At 41.8% G+C, this 26,564-nt stretch overlaps 1 protein-coding gene across 1 annotated transcript in view; it reads right to left on the bottom strand.

Moving 5' to 3' along the window:
• LOC142403053 (small conductance calcium-activated potassium channel protein 2-like) overlaps positions 1-24,517 on the bottom strand; it is a 30,928-nt gene extending 6,411 nt beyond the window's left edge. Inside the window, exons 1-3 of the mRNA XM_075489191.1 lie at positions 23,507-24,517; positions 22,787-22,882; positions 8,566-8,984 (exon numbers count right to left, since the gene is read on the bottom strand). Of these exons, the coding sequence (XP_075345306.1) occupies positions 8,566-8,984; positions 22,787-22,882; positions 23,507-24,517 (1,526 nt within the window). The remainder of the gene's footprint in view (positions 1-8,565; positions 8,985-22,786; positions 22,883-23,506) is intronic.
• Between the last annotated feature and the right edge of the window lie 2,047 nt (positions 24,518-26,564).

Below are 26,564 nucleotides of genomic sequence, written 5' to 3'. Positions count from 1 at the left end.
TTCTCACAGAAGCCATCCCTGCAGCCCCCCCCCCCCAAAAAAAAACCCTTGCCACGTAAACCACGTAAATACGTGTCAGTAACAGTGGTTGCAGATTTTCTTCTGCCATGCATCCCAACGTCACAGCATCACAGAATGGTTGAGGTTGGAAGGGATCTCTGCAGGTCATCTGGTCCAACCTCCCTGCTCAAGCAGGGCCACCTAGAGCCGGTTGCCCAGGACCATGTACAGATGACTTTTGAATATCTCCAAGGAGGGAGACTCCACAGCCTCCCTGGGCAACCTGTTCCAGTGCTCAGTCACCTTCACAGTAAAAAAGTGTTTCCTGATGTTCAGACAGAACCTCCTGTGTTTCCGTTTGTGCCCATTGCCTCTGGTCCCATCACTGGGCACCACTGAAAAGAGCCTGGCTCCGTCCTCTTTGCACCCTCCCTTCAGGTGTTTATATACATTGATGAGATCCCCCCCCAAGCCTTCTCTTCTCTAGGCTAAACAGTCCCAGCTCTCCCAGCCTTTCCTCATAGGAGAGATGCTCCAGTCCCTTAATCATTTCCTAGCATTACAAAGCATATTTTCAGACACGTACACAGTTCCTTACAACTGACACTTAAGTTTGTATCCAAAGGCTCATCCCAACCACTTGGCATGATTTGCATGACTACACAGTGGACACAACCATTTTTGCATCCATCGTGAAAGGCCTTGAAGTCAATGAAAGCCCATTGGCTTCCACAGGCTTTGCATCAGCTTCCAAACCAGGCTATAGCCCTGTGACACTAACATCATCTATTCCTGTTCCTGCTGTCATCCTAGTCAGGTAGCTGGCACTCTAGGGCATAAGAAATATTTTTTTATCCTTCTTCCCAGTGGTCAGAGACTGGTCTCTTTTGCTGTCTCAGCTTGGCATCAGAAGATATGCTTATGCACTGTGTCCCACGTTGGCCACACACACCCCATAAATGAGAGCATAGCACAGAGACACCTGCTTAGTGCCAGCCCGTTCCAACTCAACCTGATATATGTTCACGGCATAGCATTGTGCATAGTGCTAGTACAGATCTAAAAGGAGTAAAATTGATTGACGCTACTAAATGGTGGATTTTAAGGTCCCACCACCTGGCGGATGTGTTCCCCTCTGTGAGTGAATTAAGACTACAGACTCTCACCTCAGCCTTCTCCACTTCAGGCAGCATGTTTCCAAGGAGAAAACAATGCCGATTTTGGGTATTACGCCTGCCTGGGCAGTGTTCTCAGCACAAGCTGTCAGCACACTCAGCATCAGTCGAAACTGAATAGTTAGTCTTAAACTGCTATATCAGCACATGAAAGCATTCATCTTCATCTGAACATCAGGAGCTTTCAGAAGTGTTTAGCTCTTATTCCCCCCCCCCAAAAAAAAAAATTACATTTATTAGTACTGCAATATATTATATGGAAGTGTTATTCTCTGATACCACTGTGCTAAGCAGCGCGCAACATAGAACAAAGATAGCCCCGACCCAAAAGCTCGCAACTTAAGTAATCTGAAATAGTTGTCCAATTTATGTTGCAGCAATAGATTCAGTTTTCAATTAACATACTTGGATTCAGTGGACCACTCGTGGAAACCCAGAGGAATTTTACCAATGGATTTTATTTAATACAGAACAAGGCTTAAAAACAAATATTGGATATCACTGAGATAAACCCACTGTTTTATAGAAAAATAACTACAAGTAAATTCATGTTCTATTTTCTAATTCGGGAATGTTTTTGATTTATCAGCCTACGAGCTCTGTACTGGTATAACATCACTGTTATACTAGTATAAACAAAGTTCAAAAAGGTGTCTGGGTTTCAGTGCAGAAATAAAATTGAACCTTTCCGGAAATACTAGTGTCGGAATATTGGAATTCCTGTATTTTGGGCCAAAATGAGAGAGCGCCTTGTCGCTTGCAATGAATTTAGAAGGCAAAACATCTTTCCTTCTAACACTTTGTTACTTCTTGTACTGCATTTACGTGGCAAGGATTTTTGGTAGCGGGGCGGGGGAAACCGCAGGGGTGGCTTCTCTGAGAAGACACCAGAAGCTGCCCCCACGTCAGATAGAGCCAGTTCCAGACGGCTCCAAAATGGACCCGCCGCCGGCCAAAGCTGAGCCCATCAGCGATGCTGTTGGTGCCTCTCTGATAACATATTTAAGGAAGGGTAAAAAATGTTGCACAGCAGCTGTGAGAGAGAGGAGAGAGAAAATGTGAGAGAAACAACTATGCAGACACAAAGGTCAGTGAAGAAGGAGGGGGAGGAGGTGCTCCAGGTGCCAGAGCAGAGATTCCCCTGTAGACCGTGGAGAAGACCATGGTGAAGCAGGCTGTCCCCCTGCAGCCCATGGAGGACCTCACACCGGAGCAGATATCCACACTGCAGCCCGTGGAGAGCCCACGCCAGAGCGGGCTCCTGGCAGGACCTGTGACCCTGCGGGGGACCCATGCTGGAGCAGTCCGTTCCTGAAGGACTGCACCCCATGGAAAGGACCCATGCTGGAGCAGTTCTTGAAGAACTGCAATCTGTGGGAAGGACCCACGATGGAGCAGTTCATGAAGGACTCTATCCCGTGGGAGGGACCCCACGCTAGAGCAGAGGAACAGCATGAGGAGGAAGGAGTGGCAGAGACAAAGCATTATGAACTGACTGCATCCCCTGTTCCCCAACCCCCCTGCGCTGCTCGGTGGGGGAGGAGGTAGAAGAGTCAGGAGTGAAGTTGAGCCTGGGAAGAAGGGGGTGGGGGGAAGGTGGGTTTAGTTTTGTCTTTGTTTCTCACTGTCCTACTCTATTTTTAATTGGCAATAAATTAAATTAATCTTCGTCAAGTCTGTTTTGCTCATGACAGTAATTGCTGAGTGATCTCCCTGTCCTTATGTTGACTCACAAGCTTTTTCGTTGTATTTTCTCCCCCCGTCCTGCTGAGGAGGGGGAGTGAGAGAGCAGCTGCGTGGGCACCTGGCAGCCAGCCAAGGTCAACCCACCCCTAGAATGTTCCTTCTGTCCCAGGTATGGGAAATATTTTGAAACTATAATATGTTGCTGTTAGCATTTTCAGAACATGATTAGTCTTGCCATAACATAATTGAACAACATTGACACTAAGCATCTACTGTAACAAACTGCATTCCACAGTTCTGGCAATATGAACAATAAAAGCAGCAATGTCAAGATAATATCTACATTCAGTTTATAAGATAAGCTATTTTTCTCCATAACAAATTGAGAAGTAATGCAATGAATAACTTCCAAAAGTAACCTGACCATAACAGTCAGCTTGCATTTTAACTGCTGATTTATATCAGCTAGCTGTCACAAATAACTCCCCTAAACAGTTTCCAAAGTGGGCAAACAGGGAAAGGAAGAGGAAAAGAAACATGTCTGTTTCTCGCTTTCTCTATCTTTCACTAGCCTTTCTCTCTCTCTAGCTTTTTATCTATCTCACCTTTTCATTCACTCTCAGTCTCGCACTCACATTCTCGCTTTTGCTTTCTCCCTCTCTTGCTCTCCCCCTCCATTTTGCTGCCTCTTCCTTTCTCGCTTTCTTTCTTGCTCTCTCTTCCTCTAGCTTTTGCTCTTGCTCTCACATGGTGTGGGATAATAACTGAAGATTAGCGAGGAGGACCGTAAACACGCTCAAGTGACTTGCAGCTGGGGTGTAGAAAAATACATATAACATTCTAATTGTTGTTTATCCTTGTTAGAACATCTGTGTTTAGACAGCATAGGCCTGTGATAGACTTAGAGGCACCCTACTGAACACGCTTGAGATTCCTGCCCTGCTATGGGAAAGATCGTGGTAAACTACGCCTGCGCGAATCCCTGATAAACAGGCAAAAACAGCAGGTTCGGTGATCCTCCAGCATGGACCGAGCTCAGCGGTGCCTGCGTTCCCGCTTGCGTGCCTCTGCCCGGGTGCTGCTTCAGGGATCCCCCAGTTGGCGAGGTAACGAAAATAAATTTACTCTTTGCATTTCATCTGTGGTTTTGTGGTTGTTCCTGCGCCCTGCCTGTGCTGACCCACACATTTGGCGTAGTCGGCAGGATCCAGGAACAGCCATGCCATGGCCGGCAAAAAAGTCGGGGAACGGGGAGGCCACGACAGTGACTCCCCGTATTCCGGGATGGCCCAGTACTGAGCGCTGGACCCCCGTGGCCACTTTCCTGGCTACATGGGCTCTGCCGGAAGCATGGCCTGAAATAGATGACGGGGCGGTGGTTACTTCCCCCCAGACAATTGAAACGGCTATGCATGGATTGCCATGGAAAGCGGCACTGGAGTCTTCTCGCAAGTTAGTGGGGAGATTGGGATGGTTATTAGTTACCGGTCTTAGAGGTCTTGATCGTGAAGTTGTGGCATTACGGAGAAAAATGAGAGAGTTGGAAAGGGAAGTCAGGACTTTACAAGAGGCAAAGGTGCTTGCGCAAGAAGTAATTACTACTCAAGCAGAGCGGTGCCATGGGCTGCAAGGTACTGTAGAGCGGTTGGTAGTGCGTATTGCTAATAAACGAGGGGACGTTCAGAGTTATGGTGTTTGTCTTCCCAAGTAACCGTTACACATGATGGAGCCCTGCTTTCCTGGAGATGGCTGAACACCTGCCTGCCAATGGGAAGTAGGGAATGAATTCCTTGTTTTGCTTTGCTTGCGTGCGCAGCTTTTGCTTTACCTGTTAAACTGTCTTTATCTCAACCCATGAGTTTTCTCACTTTTATCCTTCCGATTCTCTCCCCCATCCCACTGGGGGAGGGAGTGAGCAAGCAACTGTGCGGTGCTTAGTTGCCGGCTGGGGTTAAACCACGACAGTCCTTTTTGGTGCCCAACGTGGGGCTGAAAGTTCAAGATAATGACAGATTTGATTGGAAAGTGCTGGATTGAATTTATAGCTGTTATTGCTGTTTAGCACAGGCAGGCTCCTGTGCTTGCCATGGGGCTTGCTTGCCTTACTGTATATTAGAGTCTAGTGCTCATTAGTGGCTGCTTTTTGCTTTCGCTTCTTGCTGTACTGCTTATCATCTTACTCTGCTGTGCCTGGGAACATTTTGATAACAGCAATGGCCATGTGTCTGGGCTGGCAGATGGCCAGGGCATCGCTGCTGTTTCTGCGCTGCTGTACTGGACAGGCTGGAACTCCAGCGTGAACTCGAGTCGAAGGGACTGTGACCCATGGATGAGTCCACATGGGAGCAGGACACCCTGAAGCATCTGTGGCCGTGGTTATGTCCGTGCCACAGCAGGTATACCTCTGAAGGGATTGTGGCAGATGACTGGGCCGACATTGGCCCCCTGCCCCCGTCGAGGGGGTGGCGATATGTATTCACTGCTGCGGATACAGTGTCAGGACTGTTTTTTGCTAAACCCACCAAATATGCTAATCAACATAGCACAACCGAAGCATTAGAACAACTCATTCATCATTACAGACCTCCTCACCAAATACAAAGTGACCAAGGAACACACTTGAGTGGGCATAATGTCCAAGATCGGGCTCAAGGGCTAGGGGTAGATTGGATATTCCACATCGCCTACCATCCCCAAGCTAATGGCTTGATTGAAAGAATGAATGAGATGCTGAAGGAACAATTTAAAAAGCTAACCAGTACTAAAACTTTACAACATTGGAGTTCACATCTTACTAAAGCAGGGTTTTTTTGTTAAACAGCCGGAATATTCATAATCAAACACCCTATGATCATATTACAACACCTCCAGTACAAAACATGGTGAGGATTGACATTCTTCCAGATGATATCTCTCCCAAAATATTAACTACAGGGGAAATGGAATTGTTTACACCAACGGATTGCGTGGTCGGACCACAACCTATTAGTCTAGATGTGAAGATTCATATAATAACCCCTGAGAATGCTGTATGGTTCTGTACCCCAACTTCTCCTCTTATTTTACATCCTCTGTTGATATCAGATTCTTGAGTTCTTGTATTTCAGGTATCTTCGACGAATACCTGTGCCTTATCTAGAGGAGATAGCATTGGAACGGTGTTATTGGTGTCACGAACCCAACACCGAATTGAAGTTCAATCTGAAAAAGCGCAAGCCATAGCTCTTCAATCTGTGTGGGCAATTACCCCACATCGGGTTATCAAACCCGGAGTAATATTAGCTGAAGGAGCTGGAGCAACGGCATATCTATTACTGGAAGGAGATGACACTCCTGTTTTCCTCCCTTATCACAGGTTGGCTCAGCGTGCTTTGTCGTCTTGTACTACAAGCACATGCCCTGGATACATTTCCGCGAGATCAACATGTAAATACTTGGATTTGGTTGGCCTCTACTGTAACTAACTCATCTGCCTTTTGTATTAAGGGAAGATTAACAGCTGCAGATCTCTTGACAACGTGTTTCATTGGCGTGCCAACCCCAGTAGCAGTATTACAGAATTATACTATGCTAAGTGATTTTGATATTAATGTTTCTCATTGCTATTTTTTCTGAGTAGGTAATGGCCGTATGCCAATGAACATTACAAAATCGATTGGCTGTGGACTATCTCCTCCTTCGACACCATAAACGCTGCTCCGATTTTGAAGGCATGTGTTGCTTCAACATAACTGATGAATCAGCCAGCGACATTCAACATCTCCAGGACTTAATGCATCAAATGAAACAATCTACTGGTGGTGCCTGGCTAGCTGAGTGGTTTAATTCCCTGACAGGATAGGTGGGACACCTGATTCAAAGCATTATTGTAGGGATATGTTTATTCCTTTTCTACATGTGTTTATTATGTGCCTCTGCAAATCACCCTGCCCTACACCCCACAAGCCCAAATGGACACCTGTGCCCTGCCTGTGCTGACTCACACACATGGTTTCTTGCTTTTGCTCCATCGCATTCTCTCTTTTCCTCTCTTGCTTTCTCTCTCTCGCTCGGTCTCTTGCTTTTGCCCCTCGCTTTCTCTCTCTTGCTTGCTCAGTATTTATCTCTCTCCCACTTTCTCTCTCTTCAGCTCGCTTGGTCTCTTGTGTGCTTTCTCATGCTTTCTTTCTCTCTCACTCTCACACTCTCGCTTTTGCTGTCTCTCTTGGTTTGTCTGTCTGCTCCCCCTCTTTCCCCCCCTCTCTTTCTCACTATTTCTCCCTCCCTTTCTCTTTCTCTCTTCCTATCTTACTCTCCCTCCCTTTCCTTCTCTCTCTTTAACTCTCTCTTTCTCCATCCCTCAGAACTATTTATCTTTCTTTTAGTAGCTCTCTTTTCTGTTCCTCTTTTTCTCTCTCTCTTCCGCTCTCTCTACCTCTCCCTCTTTTTTATCTTTCTTCCCCCTTCTCTTTCTTTCTCTGTCTCTTTCTAACTTTTCCTTTCTCCTTCTTTGTCTCTGTTGCTCTCTGTCTTGCTTTCTCTCTTTTTCGATCTCTCTCCATCTCTTTCTCACCCCCTAATTATCTCTTCCCCCCTCTGTTTTTCTGTCTCCCTCCCTCCCCCGTTCCTCTGTTGTGGGTTAACCCCGGTAGGCAGCTAAGCCCCACACAGCTGCTCGCTCAGTCCCCCTCCAGTGGGATGGGGAAGAGAATCGGAAGGGTAAAAGTGATAAAATGCATGGGTTAAGATAAAGACAGTTTAATAGGGAAAGCAAAAGCTGTATGCACAAGCAAAGCAAAATAAGGAATTCATTCACTACTTCCCATCTTACTTTTCCAGGAAAGCAGGGCTTCATCACGTGTAACGGTTACTTGGGAAGACAAAAAGCCATAACTCCGAACGTCCCCTCCTTCCTTCTTCTTCCCCCAGCTTTATATGCTGCGCATGACGTCATATGGTATGGAATATCCCTTTGGTCAGTTGGGGTCAGCTGTCCCGGCTGTGTCCCCTCCCAATCCCTTGTGCACCCCTCACTGGGGGTGGGAAGAGTGAGAAATAGAAAAGGTCTTGATGCTGTGTAAGCACTGTTCAGCAATAGCTAAACATGGGTGTGCTATCAACACTATTTTGGTCACAAATCCAAAACATAGCACCATACGAGCTACTGTGAAGAAAATTAACTCTGCCCCAGTCAAAACCAGTACATCACCCTTTCTTGATCTTGCCAACTCCCCAATAACATTTTTTCACTTTCTTTCTTTTTTTTTTTTTTTAAGAAACAGGACAATAAAAGTCTAATTGAAAAAAATACATTTTTTCAATGGAATTTTCCATGGCTATTTTATCTACATTACTCTCAATAAATTTAACTCGCATACACAATAAATGAAAGCTGTTATCAACACAGAATATCAACAACAGTAACTGTTGTTAAAAGACATTTTATGGTATCCCACTGTGTTTTAGCAAAGTTAAATGAAAACATTGAAATCGACTGGCAATACTACAATAAACGTTGTGGCACAAACTTCTCTACGTAAGTCCTTCAGATTAAAAGGCAAAGCATTTCTGACAGTCTGTGACAGAGTGAAATCCAACCCGCACTCAACATATCAAAGACCAGGAAGCTCCATTCCATTAAATGTTTAGGTCCTTCAAATACAAAACCAAAGCAGCAAAACAAGACAGACAGGCAGAACCAACCAACCAAACAGAACAACCTTACCTTTCACAAGCTCGGACAGTCCACGCAGCAATTATCCATAATGAGATACTAAAAACCAACAGTACAGTTCCTGGACATATTGTCATTAAAGTCTTCATAACAAAACGGGTATTGAAGTTTATCTTATTTAACGCTCCAATGCTTCTAGATGATGCATCAGTGAAAAGTTTGCTATGCAAAAGCATAACTCTGGCAATAAGATACAGCCTTAAGAACATTGGTATAGATAAAATAATATCCACATCAGCTGTTGTTGTGGATGGAGCGTAAGAAAAGGCGAGCCGGGCCGTCCATGTGAATGTATAGTTCCCAGGTATGGGATGTATAGCACATACAAGTATTTCCAAGCAGATAAAGAAAATACGCTCATAAGTCATGGCTATTCTCCAGTCATCTGCTCCATTGTCCACCATGAATAACTGAAATGATAAAATATAAGGTTAACTTTAGTATGCCATTAACAAATGTTGTTATTATTCCATTTTAAAATACCATCATTTTCAGAGCTGCTAATGACCACTAAAACCAAGATAAATATGCCATTTCAGCAAATGACATTACTAAGTCACTACTAAGTGAACGTGATTTTGGTTAAGCCAAAAAGAATGGTTTTGTGCACTATTTTTAAAACTGTATATGAAACTGAATTTCCACATATTATTTACTAAGATTTTTTCATATTTTTGTTTAATTGTCATTTTTGATAAAACAAAACTCTGTGCCAATTTAAACCTCATCCCTTCAAAATCAATTGCTTATTCAAAGTTCATAGACTCAAGAAGCATTTAAGAAAGGTTTTTCAGGATGGAAATCTAAATTACAAATTGAAAATACTTTCTGCAGTACAACGTTAAGACTTCTTTAGAGCACATCAATGCTTCAGACAGGAGAGATTATAGCTTCAGTAGAACTATTCAAGCTTTCTTCAAACTTCAGGTACCAATATAGACCAACGCAGGCTGCAAAACCATCCAAGAAACTACATAAAGACACTAAAAGATAACTCATAGTGAAAAATCAGTTCAACTGTACCTCAACTACTAGCAATACCTGAACTAGCTGTTTTAAAGCTAGGTTGACCATGTCTAAATGAACTGTAGTCACACCTTCAAAAAACCAAAAATGAAAAGCAGAGGCCTGCAAACACCAGAGTAGCCTAGGCAGCCAGGTGAGGTCTATTAGTAGCTGAAAATTAAATGCACATGTATGTAGGTCCTTGCAGAATCAAAGCCTTCAGTTTACCACCCAGGAACAAAAGTAATAAAACACTTCACACTGTTTAGTAAATGTTGTTCCTGAAGATTTACTAACTAAATACTTAATTGAACAATATTTGTCACTAGTAGAGAGTAGGGATATGCAAGGTAACTTTTCAAAAAAGGAAAATAATCCATAAGGACAAAGAACATGCAATCTCAGCAACAGGAGAAGACCTTCACACCACTTCTAGTCTGAATCTAGACAAGGCTGTTCAGTAAATATGTAATTGGAAATAAAAAACTTTTGTAGGATTTTTAAAATTAGATTATTCAAAAACCTAGAAGTAATTTAAGGGGTGAGAAGGTGAAATACACAAAGAATGTCCTTCTGAACGTAAGAAAACTATTTCCAGCATGCTACACACCATATACAGGGCCAAACAAGCAATTCCTCATCTGCATTGCTTTTTCCCCCTTTCCATCCTTCAAAAGTTTAGAAATGCAAGCCTGAACTCTCTGTATATGTCCTTTAGAGATCCAAAAACACATTCTACGTCTTCCTCCCAACACATTCAGTTTGTCTTCCAGAAAATTGCTCCAGTTCTTTGTTTAAGAAAGCGATAACAATAAATTAACTTTATTGTAGTTGGAGTGACACTAAAAGAAAGAAAGAAGTTAACCACAGTGAGAAACAAACAAAACAAAAAAAAACCCAACCCAAATTCTTTTATTTTTGGACCTGTTTTTTGCTCCTTCATGTTCCTTCTCTTTATTTTAGGTATAGTTCTTACCTCCACTGCAATACTATTAAAGCCAAAGAAACATAGTGTTGAATTAAGCTAAAGAAACACACTCAGTGAATTCAATGTATGCAACATGAGCACATACACTTTCTTTTACCTGTGGTCTTTCTGAAGATTTTGTATGCTAGATATAAAAATGAAATTCATACTGGTAGGAAGGCAAATCTATCTATTTATTTATTACCAAAAGACAGTTGGTTTGCACTTAGCAAATGTACTATTTGATATAAAGGGCCAAACTTTCAAAATGCAATGAGGCTCAAGTGCATTTGATTCTTGTGATTAGCCTCTAAATGCTGTCAGTCAGATCACACAAATGATAAAACAGCTATAAAGAGGTCCAGGTATTTAGAGCACCCAGAATACAGATGAATAGTAACCAGTTTAACTGAATATGAGATAGATAATATCAAATCCCTCAAATGTTGTGTGGTTTTCTGAAGAAAAGAATAAACAAATGACATAGCTGACCATTTCAGTTCTCAGATACATATCAAATAACATGTAAATCAGCAGTTTTTTAAAATTTCTTTTAAAGTTGCAGAATATGCTGGAAAAGCAATGGTCTTTTGTCCTCCCTTTTTACCTACCGTCTTCACAGATTTCAATATGAATACTATATGCAGAAAGGCAATTCAAGAAAAATGATACCTTAAGTATTGATTCGATTCAAAAGATGAGAATAGAAGAATGTTGAGTTAAACTTAGACATCAAAATTTGATCTTACAATTTTCATAAAAGAAAATGATATTTAATCACTTTTTAAAAAACTTTAGGATATCATTATGAAACATATACTTAAGAACATATTCAGTTGTCAGCAGAAGAAATCCTAATATGCTACAAAGAAAGAAGTTTCTCAGTAGTGCTAAGTGGAATGGGTTATGTTTGCAGGCACAGAAAATCCTTATCAACTTCCCTTGACTTTGGCTAAGCCCATTGCTTCTAAGAAAAATAATATTTGAAAGTGATAATGTCTTCAGCTGTCACATAATGAGATTTAGGAGGTGAAAACACAGAAGGTAGAAAGCACCAGAAGCCACAGAAGACCACAGATCCAGTACAAATATTCCTATTTTTAAAAATAGTAACATTTCAAAATCATATTTATGAGGTAAATTTCCATACAAATCCGTGTCTCTAAATTCAGTCCATGAAATACAGGAATATCAAATATTCTGGAACAAAATAGGCTGTGGATAAAAAGTCAATTGGGATGTACTGAAAATAGATAGAAATTAGTACAGGATTTCATGTACATTTTATATGCTTGCAAAACCTACTAAATGCAATTGTTAATTTTTAATTTGGAAAATGCAGTGGTATTTGCGTGTTCCTGCTTGCTTGGTTGTGTACATTTACTATTTGGAAAGCAAGGAGGGAAAATGAATGAAGGAGAGAAAGAACAGCTGAACAGCACAATTTAAAGGGGTGTGTGTGTGTGTATATTTTTTAATTTTTTTATATATATATATATATATATCTCCCCTCTCAGCTGCTTTCAGTCAATTCTGTTATAATAACCATGCATTCATTTTATGATACTACTCCCCATTCGAATGGGGAATGATGCTAGTAATAAAAAGAGAACAAGCTCTTCCTATAAAATTGAGTCCTGCAGCCTATGCAGAAGGCCAAACTCCAGTCAAGGTCAAAGATGTTATGCCTGCTCATAGCTTTCAAATTTCTTATTAATTATTAGTCTAACATTGAAATCTAAGTTCTTCATCAATGTTCTGTAAAGCTTCTTCAAATACAGAACTACCATCTACCTTTACTAAGCCTGCACGCTATAAGACAAATTTTAAAAAGTTATTTTCATCTGAAATTATATAATGCATTTCCAAGATGTGGTATGGAAAAATAAGACATGAATCTTGAAACTTGATGTTTCTAACACCACACAGTATAAATATAAAAACAGATAGCACATCATAGATATTAATGGGTGTTTGTATATTTACATAACAATTTGTGCTAAATTCATATAACACCAGATTAGAAAAAGAGAAACAAATTCAGAGTAGACAGATTGCACACAATGACAACTTAGATCAGAGACTCCCTGAAGCTACTTAAAAGAAAAGTAGAGAAATTAATTTTGTAAATCATTAGCATATGAAAACAAATTCCTAGCAGGCTATCTGAGGATGTTGGTGAATGCAAAGTACAAGGAAATTGGCCAGTTTCTTTACAATCCCAGTAGAAGAACAAATGTGAAAACAGTATCACTGCTCTGCTGTAAGGAATAAAAAGGAAGCGATAAACAATGATAAAGTAGCATCAGCTGTACTCCTTGAGGCATTCCTTGCAGAAGGAGATTCAACTGTACTCACAAAGGCATTGTGGAAATTGTTTAATTTAAAAATCCAAATTTTAAATGGTTAAATACTGGAGTCGCTTTACCCTTATAAAAGAACTGATGGAACTATGACACAGACTAGTAAAATATAGCCTCTGTGGCTGCTGTTCTACCAAGTTTTTGACCAAACATTTTTCTATAGCTTCTAGTCCCCAAAATATCACTTAGGCAACTAAAAACAGCATTATAGTCCTCAGAGAGGAAGAAGCTATTAAGTACAAATGATTGAAAATCATATGGTGGTTGGAGATAGACATCTCAAGCCTTTCCCTAACTAGGGGATGAAAAACACCTTCTTCCATCATCAGAAGGCATATAATCAAGTGGTCTATAAATTATCCAAAGGCCTGTCCTCGATCTTGGAGAGCCTGTAGGAATTCCTGAGGACTCTACATCCTGAATACAGTGCCACAGAGCAGAGAAGTTAGTAAGTTTAAGTCTTATATAAAGCCATGAGGCATCGAACACCTTCTGCATGCAAAGCACAGAAGGCAAAGAATAATGTTTTTCACAAAACTACATGAAAGCCTTGTTATCTTATATTTTCCAGAATGTTTCCCACATCCAGAGTTAAGACCAAATTTTCTAGTAGGTCATTAGAAATTGATCCACAAGATCTTGTGGATATAGCTATCTACACAAATGAAACATTCTTAGTTTGTTCAAATGGGGAAGTTAGACTATCATTCATACATGTATATGCACATACACACACACCCCTAATTATAAAAATGCCAATTTAAAAGAATGATTGTAGAAGTCTGGTACTTAGTTTCATCATAAAAATGATTTTTTGCATAGTATATTTATTTAAATTTGGTATCTCTATGCAAAATGAGTTTTTCATGGTTATTGATATCGTACTATACACACTGTGTATGTCAGTGCATGTAAAGAAAATTTCATGTTAATGCGTGCTGGTGGCTAAGTAGGCTCGAAATGCTTCCCTCAAAGACAGCATTAAATCTGACCATCTCAGGAAGAGATGCGTAACTGAGGCTCAGACTACTTATGGTCTTTGTGTACCATATTTTCCAATGTGCAGCATCAAAACCTGCACATTAAAATACACCTGAATAATATACATCATAGTTACTATGACAGGGCGCACGCAGGGAGGAACATAGCCACAACCATTTCAATAAACGTATATGTGTTACTCAACACACTTATCAGGTTTGTCCATGTCTTTTTTAACCTCTGTCCCTCGGATCATTATAAAAACACTAGCCCAAATACTCTATGAGATAACAAAGAAAGGACACGATCACATAAACTAACATAAGGTTAAATTCTGCCTCCCCATATTTTCCTTCTGTTCTAAATCAGATACTGACAGTATTCTTTTTTGCTTTCTCTCTCCAAAGATATTCTGAGGCATTGCTCAATATTTTTAAATGCTACAGGCCAGACTTTCAGCTCTATCATTTGTCTCAAACAACTGTGAAATGGCTTAATCCCTGACAGCCTGTGGTGCCAAGGAACCATTACAACACTCAGCAATTGCTGGGACATATGGAATTTCTTTTCATGTAGTTCTCCCTGTATGTATGTGCTTCAGGGACCCAAAGAGGGTGAGATGCTCCTAAAACTGCCATTCTTTCTTCCCAATAACCTTCTATGCAGGTGATAGTGTCAAGAAGTGAAATCCAAGGACTCCAAGGGAAAAAAAAGGATGTTCCTAGATATCCAGATTTCTTCCCCAGTGCTACAGAGAAGAAGAAACTCCCGAGAAAAGCATTATTAAAAAGATATTTCATGAGGCAGTCTCCTACTTTAATTTAGTTTGGACTCTTGATGGAACAATCACACTTGAGCTTCCTCAGATTTTTAAACAATGGTGAGATATTTACTTATATGAATTTTTATGAGCCTTTGAACCAAATCAGAGGACCAGAAATAGAAGCCCACCACTCGGGGTTACCATATTCATTTGAGATACTCAGTAGACCCATCAGTAAGTGACTGAATTAAAGTTACTGAATAAGGAGTTCTTTCAAAGTCAGTGTCCACTAAAGGTATTTCTTCATTTAAACAATATTCTTCATTTAACACTTATTCTATTATATAATATATTCAGACCCCACTCCCTCCAGCAAGGTAAAACACAATGAGAATAAGCTCCTTAAGTTACAACATTTAGAAAACTTCCATCCAGCACCAACAGTTCCCAAAAGCTCCTGTGACCGGGGTTGACAGTCAAAAATGTTCTCCAAGCAGATGCAGAAGGAACATGACTTAGTAAAGCTCTGAATATAGCATAAGTGGAGGAAGATTAATACAGCAAGAACGGTTTAGGTAGGAGTCCTGTTCCTTTCCTTTGCACAAACACGCAAAACGGGAAAATGGGACCAGTGCACTAAAGAAGTATTTTTATTGTTTCATACTATGTATTGTTCTGTTATTTAAAAAGTAAAGACTAAAAAAGAAAAGGAAATGCATGTTATTACATAACAGATATGTTTGCTAGTAAATAGACTGGGTGACCCAGAGCAATCCAGAGTAGCTGCTCCATACAATTGATAGAGACGGAATGAAAAACATACATAGTTTTAAAACCATACTGTTGTTCCCAGGAATCTAAGGACAGAGCAGGTTATTTGCCTGTAGCAAATCTTCACAAAACATTCCACCAGCTAAGCTAACTTAAATACAACTTGTTTAGAACCTGACTTCCATCTGCTGACGCTCCACACTACCCCCTACTTCTACTGGCCTGTTCTGGCTCACTCTCACTGCTGAGAGTGTAGCTGGACGTTAGCTATGCCAGCTTTATTACACCTGAAAGGGAAAGTGGCAAAGAAATATTGAATGGATTGCTTAGGTTCCCTTTGCACCTTCACAAATACAAACAACAAATGACCACATTGAAAAAATTAGTATACGAATAAAATATTTCCAAAACAAAAACATCTCTCTAAAAACCTTTTCTGGTCTTGTAGGTGGTCTGCTATAACTAGTGCGCTAATCTTAGCAGTACTGGGATAGAAACATTAGTCAGATTCCAGAGTTAGGGATGAATTTAGTTTTGCACTGAAGCAGCAATTCCAAGACTGTGTATGAAGAACATAGCACATCTTCCCACAAAATATCAGTACTTTTATACAGAACTAATTTTAGAATGCATCTTGTAAGAAACCTAGTGCTCTCTGTCATATTTTTCCCCATTTCAAGTATCTCAGAAATAAAGTAACTCTAATTCTACAATATTCTTGTGGAAGCAAAATTCACTGAGGTGAACTATCTACATTTCAGTATTTTTATGTTGTTAATTTTAAATGATCCTTTTACAATTATTGATTTAGGATTTGGTTTTCTTCATTCATCACAAAAATTAATTTGTTTTACAGATCACTGCATGAAGAACTGCCATCTCCCAACACGGCTGCCATCAGCCACTGTTCCCAATATGAGAGAAGCCTTATTCTCTTCAGGGAAGATCAGCTTCATTACTACCGGGAAAACTAGAACCAATTAAAAAACGATATATTCACTGAAGAAATTGGCAATATTTTTGCAAGGGAATAGGGGAAACAGAAGTTAAAGGAAGAAATACTGAATCTGAAGCTAGATAAAATGAGCTAATTTATTCATTCTGCCAAAGGAGTAACACCTGTGACTCTAGACTTAAGAATGTATTTTTAAGGAAAGATAAACCTGATGTCCTGATAAACTTCTAACAGCCTCACTAAAAAATGCTCAGAACAAGGGTGCATTTGAATGGACAATGCTAGGTATTGTCAGGCCAACCATTCAGTGGCCTGACCATTAGATACAACCTCCTCCCTATGTCCTAAGGGAGGCTGCTGGAAAGAAGCATCTTCTACATTTAATTTCCATGCAAAAGGCCTCAGATCCTTTCAGTCACTGTTCATTAGATGCTTGACCAATGTTAAAGAATTTTCTATCCTGCCTTCTGTGTCTTATGCATTACAGTGCTGCTTTTCAGAGACAGTGGGCACCTGTAACTTTTCCTGGGTCAACATGCTCTGCAGATATAATCTATTCAAAAATGTACTGAATGGAACTAAACCTAAATATTTATCAAATAAATACTCCTAAAGTGATAATTTAACAGATATGATGTCTCTAGATTTCTTATAATCAGCATGCTTTTCTGTTGTATGAAATGTGTATTAAGCTTCACTGGCACAAGGTAATTTTCAAGCCTGTACATGAAGCTACTGTATCCTGGACCAAAACTGGCACATGATGAGATTTGTTGTCACCTGAACTGTCACCTGATTGCCTATTAAAATAAACAGAAAAATTTCAGTAATTTTCAACAGGTTTTAGATCAGAATAAAATTATCACTCAAAGTTTATTTATTGATTTTCACCTGTTATTCAACAGACTTGCTTTCTGTGCTCTTAATCTTCATTTGTTTTTGCAGCAGCAGTCTTAGCTGATGATTCAGCGTACTTAAGCAAAGGCAAGCTAGACTTTTGTTTCTTTTGGCATGGAGTCAACAGAAGAAGAAAGACAAGGAGATAAACATGTACCACCACAGGGAAGGCAAAAGGATTACATAGATATAAACAAGTTTGCCTGCAGAATACCCATTAGTGCTTGTGATGGGAAACTGTAAGGGAGTTTAACTTCATATTTCTTAGGGAATGCAGGATTTTTTCTGAAGAACTTTCCAGTAAGATAATTAAAGCCCCATAAGCAGTGTTTATTAGAATCATGCATTATGGAATTTATTTGCACAATAAATAAGTCAAGAAATGTATTTATTAACATCCACTTATGTTTCCTAGTACTGCCTGTTCCATTTCTTCAAGTTTTCAGGAGACAGGGAAAAGGAGAAAAGACTCTTGAGTCTTCAGCAAGATATTTGGGCTCACACGTGTGATAATTTTCCATAATGTTAATGAAGACTGAAAATGTTTCATTCCAAATCCATCAGTATCACATGATTTTCCCACCACTTCAGAACAATCTAGGGACTGAGGGTGCTTTCTCCCTGGAGACCTGGAAAGTGATGGACTGAATTCTAAAAATGAACTCTGCTGTGACAACAATGGCTTAACCTTAACTTTGAAGTTTGCATGACTTTCCATAGGAGTTCTACTTGAGCATGAACTGACAGTCCAATTTATGTGTGTTTAGAAATCTCAATTCACATACAAAAAAATGAAGATTTCTATTAATTTCTGCCAAATAACAACAATTTTCATTTTTCTGTATGAGCGAGAGCATCTGTATCAAGGGAAGAGGGAGAAGAGGTTCAGATTCAGTCCAGAAGAACGCAGGTTACCATTATTCAAGAAAGGCAATAGAAGGGCAACATTTATTTACAGAAGGGATACCCTAAGTAGTCCAGCACCAAAGCAAAAGTATCCCAGTGGACATAGTCCTCCTACCCTGTGACAGCCATCTTTCAGGAAATACCAGGCTGTGACAGAATACCCAAGAAAGGGAATTAAAGACATCTTATTAGCAACCTTAGAGAATTTTGGTTTTAATCCTTTGTTTTGAGTAATATAAGGAAGTGCCAGTAAAACTTCAGGAACTGTACATTTAAAAAGCATTTCTATCTCCAGCAGCACAAGAGAGAGACAGAGAGGTCTACTTTCTCAGTAAAAGTAGAAAAAAAATGCAGCTTTACCATGTGAACTGTTATCAAAAAGTTTCTTAACTTCCACCCAATTATTAATCTAACAGCAAATTGCATTAGGGAAATGTGGAATGGGACAATAAGTTGTCTAGAAACAACAATTTTAATCATGTTGTATGCTGCTATTTTAATTATGTAAAATATCATGAAGTAACAACCTGTTTATGCATGAAGTGGGCAATTTATACATTGTAAATTATTATGATAATTGGATGATACTATCTTCTTAGCTCTTCCCTCCTCCACCTCTTCGAAAGTGTATTTCTCAGCTGGAACAGTAGTCAGAGAAATACCTGTTCTAGGCTGGGATAACAATGAGTTACATTTTTCCTACCAGTCTTCCAAACTGAATCAACAACCACACAAGCTTAGAGAGTGAGTAATAAATATTTCATAATCTCCCAAGTGTGATGTTTTTAACAACATTACAAGCATGACAACAATGAACCAAAAGGAGAATACACAGATTTGGGGTTGTCACCATACTTGGTTCCAACATCATTACTGTTGTTCACCTGGCTTTTTTCCTGGGAGAGGGAGGGAGGGAGGTGAAGGAAGCATTGTTTGTGGTTTTATCCTCTTTTCTGGAAATGATAATGTAGGCTAAGAATTATCATTTAAAACTACCTGGTTTCATTTGTTTGTTATTATAGTCTTAACATTAAGTCACATTTAATAAATATAATAGCACCTGAATAACAGGATAACTAACACACTAACTAATAATAATAATACATAATAACACGAATAACTAATAATACAGAATAACTAATAATAACACTAATTGTACTTATTATTATACTAATAATAACACTAATAGCTAATAATACAGAATAACTAATACGCTGCAATCACTGAAAACCTATTTGAAGAAAGCATTTTAACATTTCCAATATTTCACAAAACTGCACAGCAGCCAAACAGTTATTTTTGTCTAAATACTGCAGCTATGCCATTCTGGAGACTTTGGTCTGTCAAATGCAGAGCTGTTTCATAGAATGTAAAAATGAATCTGTTTTGCTAATAGGTTTAGAATGCAAGGCTAAAAATATGTCCAAAATTATGCATGTGCCGTCAGGCAGCAGCAGAACTCACCTGGCTATGCTGCGGGAGGGAAGCTGGGGAGGCTGGCAGCCGCCCTCCCCGCAGCACAGGTTGCTCTGAGCCAGGCCCAGCCCAGCCAAGAGCGCCCCGGATAATGTGCAACGTGCGGAGCTGTCTGCGGTGCTGAAAAGGAGGCGGAGGACACCCCCACCCCCCCCACCCCCCCCACCCCCTTATATACTGAAGGTGCTCCTGTTCCTCTACTGCTTATAAACTAAAAAAGAAAAAAGAAGAAAACAAAAAAGGAAATAAAAAAGCCCATTTATCTCACATCCATATAATATTCTTGTGAAGAATCCCTATAAGTCTTAAATCTCCCTTCCAACTCCCTTAAAATAGGATGTTCAGCAGGTCTGGGACAAGCAAACTCACAGTTTGATTTAACTGACGAGCTGACTGTTTTCAAAACAGAACACATAGGCAAGGTCTTTTAAATGGACAGACTACAGTCACCTGCTATACTGTTAGGCACTACCATAGAGTTGCTTGCAGCATGGCTGTTCAGACTTCCTACCAAGAAATCAAGGGCACAGACTACTGAAAAAAAAAGCAGCAGCTGATTTTGGTTAGCAGACATTTTATGTCACCAGGTGCTTCTAAATATTAAATCTGCAAGCACTACTAATTGCTAAACTTTCATCTTATTTCCCAACATATTTTAGTTTGTGTTTTGCAGGAAAATCTACTTTTCTTTCAGGTAGGTTTGCTCCTATCAGACTATGAAACATACCACACTGCAAGCAAAATACATTGCCATTCTGTTCTGTACAACAACATTTATTGTCTTGATGAATTCCTGCAAATTTACACTATACTTACTGATAAAGTCTAAGTACCTTTCAGAGAAGAATAAGAAAGGAATGATCAAATTTGAACAAGATCAGCAAACAGCTGGTGCTCCAGGACACAATCAACCATCTATGGGCATGATTCTACAGACCTGATTCAAGAAATATTCCACTGCACATAGCAGGATATTTGCCTGAATTAAAGGCAAGTATCCCTTCAGAAAACAGTCAGTTTTAAAGATTATTTTAAAATCGTTACATTATCGGGCTTATGCAGTATTTTCTTTCACTTGGAGTAGGTTCTGTACATTTCTAAGCTAAAGTATTTTAAAGATACTTCTTGTTTTCAGAGTTAAAGTGTAACATAAATTTAGCACCATAGATGGATGTAAATATTTCTCTGTGTGTTTTTCATCTTATTTTTTAAAAAGTCAAGTGTGTGTATATAAACATACTGTGCCTAAATTAAAAATCTATCAGATATCTAACAGCTAAGGGTGGTACAATGGCCTTTCCTTCCAATAGTGTCCTTGAAAACAAAACTTCCCTTTCATTTTCAAGATGAATGACAGAGCCCCTTGGAGCTGCAGCTTACTCCAGGCTCTGACATGAGCACTGCAGCCTACAGTGTCTCTCAGACAAAAACATAGAGTATTACTGTTTTACAAACAGGTATGCTTGTATTCTATACTGTCAGGCGGTGTTGAAAACTACATTAACCTTGATTAAGTCACATGATTGCACAACTCCTTCCATGTAGGACATGAAGGAGTTCTTTAAAATGATCAATTAAAAAAAAATCAGAAATACAACTGAAGTTTTTTAAAAGATTGATTTTTCTGATCCATAACAAATCTCTGAAAGAATGAAAATGTGTATCTAATTAGCTGAAAAAAAAAATGCAAATGTTGGAGTAACTACCTACTGTAAGCTTATGCATACAGAAACCTATGACTATTTGGTTATCTTGTGTATTGTTTTCTATTTAAAGTTTCTTGAAAATACATAGAATAATTCAAATAGTTACAGAGCTTGGTTTTTTCAGCTTTGTTCTTAGTGCCTCAAGCACCACTTATAGCAAGGTACACTGGAGAACAATGCTCCTACATTGCAGCAGCTACATTTATTTCTTTTTACACAAATAAAGAAACCTCTTCATCAGTATTCCAATAGTTTATAGTGATACTCTGTCACCAGACACTTGTTTATTGAGTACAATAATGTTAAACAGCTGCCCATCTTTGATATTAATGCAAAGAAACTGGGTTCTGAGCCAGAAATAGTGGTTTTCATATGTAAGGACTGCAGGACAGGATCCCATTTGGCAAAGAGTCTTCAGTAACACAATACTTCTCTAACAGTAGTCTAAGTAGGAGACTATGGTGCCCTTTCATATTAGAACTACAGCATAGAAGAAGGGTACTATACAATTCTTAATTTATCTTTTTTGTTAATTGGTACTGCTGAAAAAGATGTCTTTGCCCTTGAAAACTGTCATTTCTGCCTGTAGCCCAAGGTATCTCTAATTAGACATAGCAAAACCACCAATGTATCTACAAATAAGGTATTTTTCACTTCAAAACTTTGAAAACTCTCTCTCTTATATGTTTCAATTTAACTGAAATGTCAAATTGTAATTTCTTGATCCAAAAAAAATGACAACTGAAATTAGAACTAAGTACCTGGGACAGGACATGTGACAGTATTTTTAGACTTACTCTATAGCTTTGATCATTAAATTCCCCCTACCTTTAGCCCTACCTGTCTTGACAGCTTTCCTCTGTCACATTTCCTAGTGGCTGTAATTTCTATGGCATTAAATAAAAAAAATCCAACATAAGGTTCCCCCTCTTTTTAAATATTCTTCTAGTGTATGCTAGTATCTGAAACAGCACAGTGAAGATTACATACCTAGAAGTTACTGATGCCTCTTTCCTAATAATTAGCCCTGCTATCCAGAGAAAATGCACAGTATGACATCTAGTCACTGGGAAATAAGACTGTTGCCCTACATCTGCTACAGAAGGTATGTCATAGAGAAAGTGCGCTATAACCTCAGAACTAAGTGATCCTACTAGCATAATCGCAGGTAACAGTCCCTAACAGGCAATGCTTCCTAGCATGAATGTGTCCCTGTAGCCTATCTTATTTCTCTCCAGGGATGAAATACATTCACTGAACTTCAGGAAGCACTAAGTGATTATTTTTGTTTTCTGAATCAGCGGGAAGTGCAAATATAGCCTTTAGAAAGGCTATATTTCCTCCACAATAAAGCCTTTAGAAAAACTGACTCTGCAACCACAGATATGTAAACACTCAGCAATTAATAAAGTGAAACATTACCTGAATTTCCCTTGCATGGTATACAATAATGAGCCCAAGCAGGATAATCGTGGAGAGGCTAATAAGGCATTTTAGAGCGAGGGAATACAGAGACTCCTGCAACAGAAAGACACCACTGTCCGTCAGAGACCCACACACACGGGACCATTCCCACCTCGCCGGGCTCCCCAGCCCCACTGCGAGCAGCGGAGGCCGGAATGGGAGGGGAGGGAGGGTCGCCTCGCCTTACGGTGTCGGGGCCAGGGGTTGCCTCACGGTGGGGCCGGGGAAGGGGAACACCTCGCCTCACGGTTGCGGAACCGCGGGGGGAGCATCTCGTCTCAGGGCGGAGGACCAGTGGGCCCCACACGGCGGTGCCGGGGGGTCAGGGCACTTCTCAGGGCGAGGGACGCCTCACGGCAGGGCCGGGCGAAGGCCGAACAGTCCTGCTGCGCTGGGCTCTAAGAGAAATGAAGTGACGTCGGGGCCGGGCGGCAGCCGCCTTTCCGCGAGGACGGCGGCGCGGGGCGGCTAGACCGCACGGATTTGAACGGCTGACAGGAGAGTGCAGCTGGCTGCGGAGCCGCCTTCCCGCGAGCCGGCCTCGCCCGCGGGCCGGGCCGGACACGGAGTCCGCGGCAGGGGCACGGGACGGGACGGGACGGGACGGGGGGGCGTGGGTCGGGCTTCGCCGACGGCGCCGAGAGCGAGAGGAAGGCGGCCCGACGGCGTGGCAGGTACCTTCGTGTAGGCGCCCCAGGACAGCTCTGTCTCGATCACCATGACTACGATGCCGAACATGCCGAAGATGAGCGCGTAGTCGCTGAGGCGCTTGCGCTTCTCGAAGAGCGCCCGGCGGTGCCCCAGCTTGTAGCCGATGTTCTGGTTCTTCTTCTTGCTGGACTTGCCCTCGCCGTTGTTCGTGCCGCCGGAGCTGTAGAGCGCCAGGTTGTTGGAGTTGTTGTGCTCGGGCTTGGAGACCACGATCTCCGGGGCAGCGGCTATGGGGCTGGCGAGCGGTGGCTGGAGCGGCTGAGACTCGGAGTCAAGCTCGTGCAGGTTCCTGCGGGATGAGCTCAGGTTGCTGAGCGGCCGCATGATGCTGCCGTTGTACCTGCAGCTGCTCATGGCTATTTCGGCGAAGGGATGGCTCTCCCGACGCTGCTGGTAGTGGTGATGGTAGGTGCTGCCGCTGCTGACACTGCTGCTGGGACTGGCTGCCTGCTGCTGCTGCAGGCTATGGCACTGGGGGTACTGGGGGTACTGGTGGGGCTGCCTGGACGAGCCGGCATGGCTGGAGGGGGTGAGCTCGCTGACGTTCAACTGGCTGCCCTGCCGGGAGGAGGCGGAGATAGAGAGCGGCGAGGAGTGAGTCCTGAAGGCGCCCGAGAGGGGCGAAGAAGTGCGGAGCAGCGAGGGCAGGTTATCCCCCGCTGCTGCCGCAGCGGCCCCATAGTAGGTGCAGTTGTTGCACTGGAGGCATGGGCTCTGCTGCTGCTGCTGCTGGAGAAGACTCTGCTTGTCCTGGCCCTGCTGCTGCTGCTCGGAGCAGAAGCCCGGCTGGAACTGCAACGGTGTTTCCATGTCAGAGGCGTTAAAGCCGCAGAAGGACCAGGTGGTGGTGGTGCACCCTGCGCAATGCGTTATGGTCGGCAGGGGAGAGTTCTGCTGCCGCCACGAAGGGCCCATCCCGGCTTCCGTAGAATCCAGCCGCTGCGTCCGATTGGTCGAGAGGACCGAAACAAGGAGCATCTCGTCGGGGGAGACCGGCTGCGGCGTGAGGCGGGGGAGAGATCCCCCATCCGCCCTGCCCCCTCCCGCACGGGGATCCCGTCTCCCACCACTCCCGCAGGTAAGGGTTACCCTCGCCCCCCGCCCCGCCGCCGGGGTGCCCCACGCCACAGAAACCTGGGGGGTCCCGAGGTGGGCGGGGAGAGCGCTCGCTGAGCTCGCTTCCGGGATCGCCCTCTGCCGAGGAAAGGGCCGCCGCGGCGGGGCTTCCCGGCCCCGCCGCCGCCGCACACATCTGCGCCGTCTCCAGAACATGGGCACTGCGCTGCGCTCCGGAGCTGTCCAGCGACGCCCCGACGCTCTGATGACGCCCACAGGCCATCAGAGAGGTCACAGGAGATCTCTCCTCTCCTGAAACTCGGGAGAGCCCAGGGCCCGGGACAGGGCCCAGAGCCCAGGGCCCACTGCCTTCCAGGACCCGCAGGGGGGCCCGGGGTGGCAGCGAGAACTAACCGCTCGGGGGCCATCCTTTGGCATTTGGTTACATATAGTAATTTCCGATATTTTTCAGACCTATAATAAAGGGGAGGATTTCTTTTGGCCACTCTTTTTCTGAACTAAAAAAGGAAGAAACTAGTCACTGGAAGTTTCTAGTGGGGTTTTAGAAAGTTCACTGGAAGCTTCTAGTGGGGTTTTAGGTCATCACCTGAGGATGCAATACAAGGTGATTTATAGGTTAGGGACTTATTCTAATGGGTTACCAGCAGCTTTAACAGTGAAACAGGATCGTTTTCATTAAGTAATTGAGTTTTGGTCTGGATCCATTTTCCTGAAACTTTGTTCCACAGCAATCTTTAAGTTTGTCACCTGCTACCTTTTTGCCTCTTCACCTTCCTTTCTCTCCCAAACTCTCACTGAATAAGGGAGTTATGGCAACTCCCTTAGACAGAGCAATGTCTGAACCAGATAAAGTCTCTTTTCTGCATTTATTTAAGGAAAGAGTTGTGAAAAAAGTAAGTCATTTACTTTATAGCTCTGTCATTCTTGTTAACTATCTGAGATTACAAGAGAAGGTTGGTTTTTTTTCAGTCAGGAGGCACTGTCTATGCAGATTGAAAATTCAGCTGTAATATTGCACTTTAATGTAGTCTAACAGTGTAGTCTAACAGGAGCTGGTGGAAGGCCAAGGCTTACGTAAAGCTGATAAGGGGGATTCAGGCTGCAAAGTGGAACGTCTAAACAAGAATTACTGTCCTTGGGAGTAAAGCACATCCTGGAGAAATATGTAAGCTAATTAAGATGTTTTGGGAACCATCTGAAACAACTAGTAGAAGCGTGGTGAGAAGCACCCTCACGCGAACTATCCTCATTATAATACTAAAAGTCACACCCCTCGAGCTGGAGACCCTGGCCCAAGCAGAGACCCCTCACCTTTGAGCGTGCGCAGAATATTAAAGTAGCACTGTAGCTTTAAGTTGAAATAATAGAAATGTAGACCAATAGAAAACTGCTTTGTGTAATTACTTATGCATATGCATAACTGGACTGTATAAATACTGTACCTGCATGACCGAACTTTGTGCTAGCTTTGTGGAGCTACCACCTAGCACCCATCTCTGCGCAGACATGAAATAAAATACCTCTGCCCTGTGTGTATATTGGTGTCTCGCACACCGGGTAAACGACCTCACAGTCGTGGGATAACTAATAGCATGGAAGGTCTCTTTACAACTTTAGCTTCTCTCAGACATTAAAGAAAAAAATCACTAAGCCTTTCTAGGATAAAAGCCTACATCTGTATAATTTCTAGAACTTGCACAGTGTTTAGTTCAGTCTCCTTTGAAACTCTGCATACTTGAATGGCTTGCATTTTAAGTAATTTGGATGAGGTACTGTGAATAGCTAAGTTTTTTAATATGCTCTGCTATAAAATTTCACTACTTAATTTTTAACTGAAGTGTACCTTTTAAAGCAAGGGCATATTGCACATATGCAATCAAACAACCCTCACTAATGTAGTAACCATCATGGTTCTAAAATATAGGTAGATTATTCTGAGTGACCAAAA

The sequence above is a fragment of the Mycteria americana genome, assembly GCF_035582795.1.
Source record: "Mycteria americana isolate JAX WOST 10 ecotype Jacksonville Zoo and Gardens chromosome W unlocalized genomic scaffold, USCA_MyAme_1.0 Scaffold_32, whole genome shotgun sequence".
Lineage (NCBI taxonomy): Eukaryota > Metazoa > Chordata > Aves > Ciconiiformes > Ciconiidae > Mycteria > Mycteria americana.
Note: the sequence above shows the minus strand (reverse complement) of the source record. Positions and strands in the feature narration are given on the sequence as shown.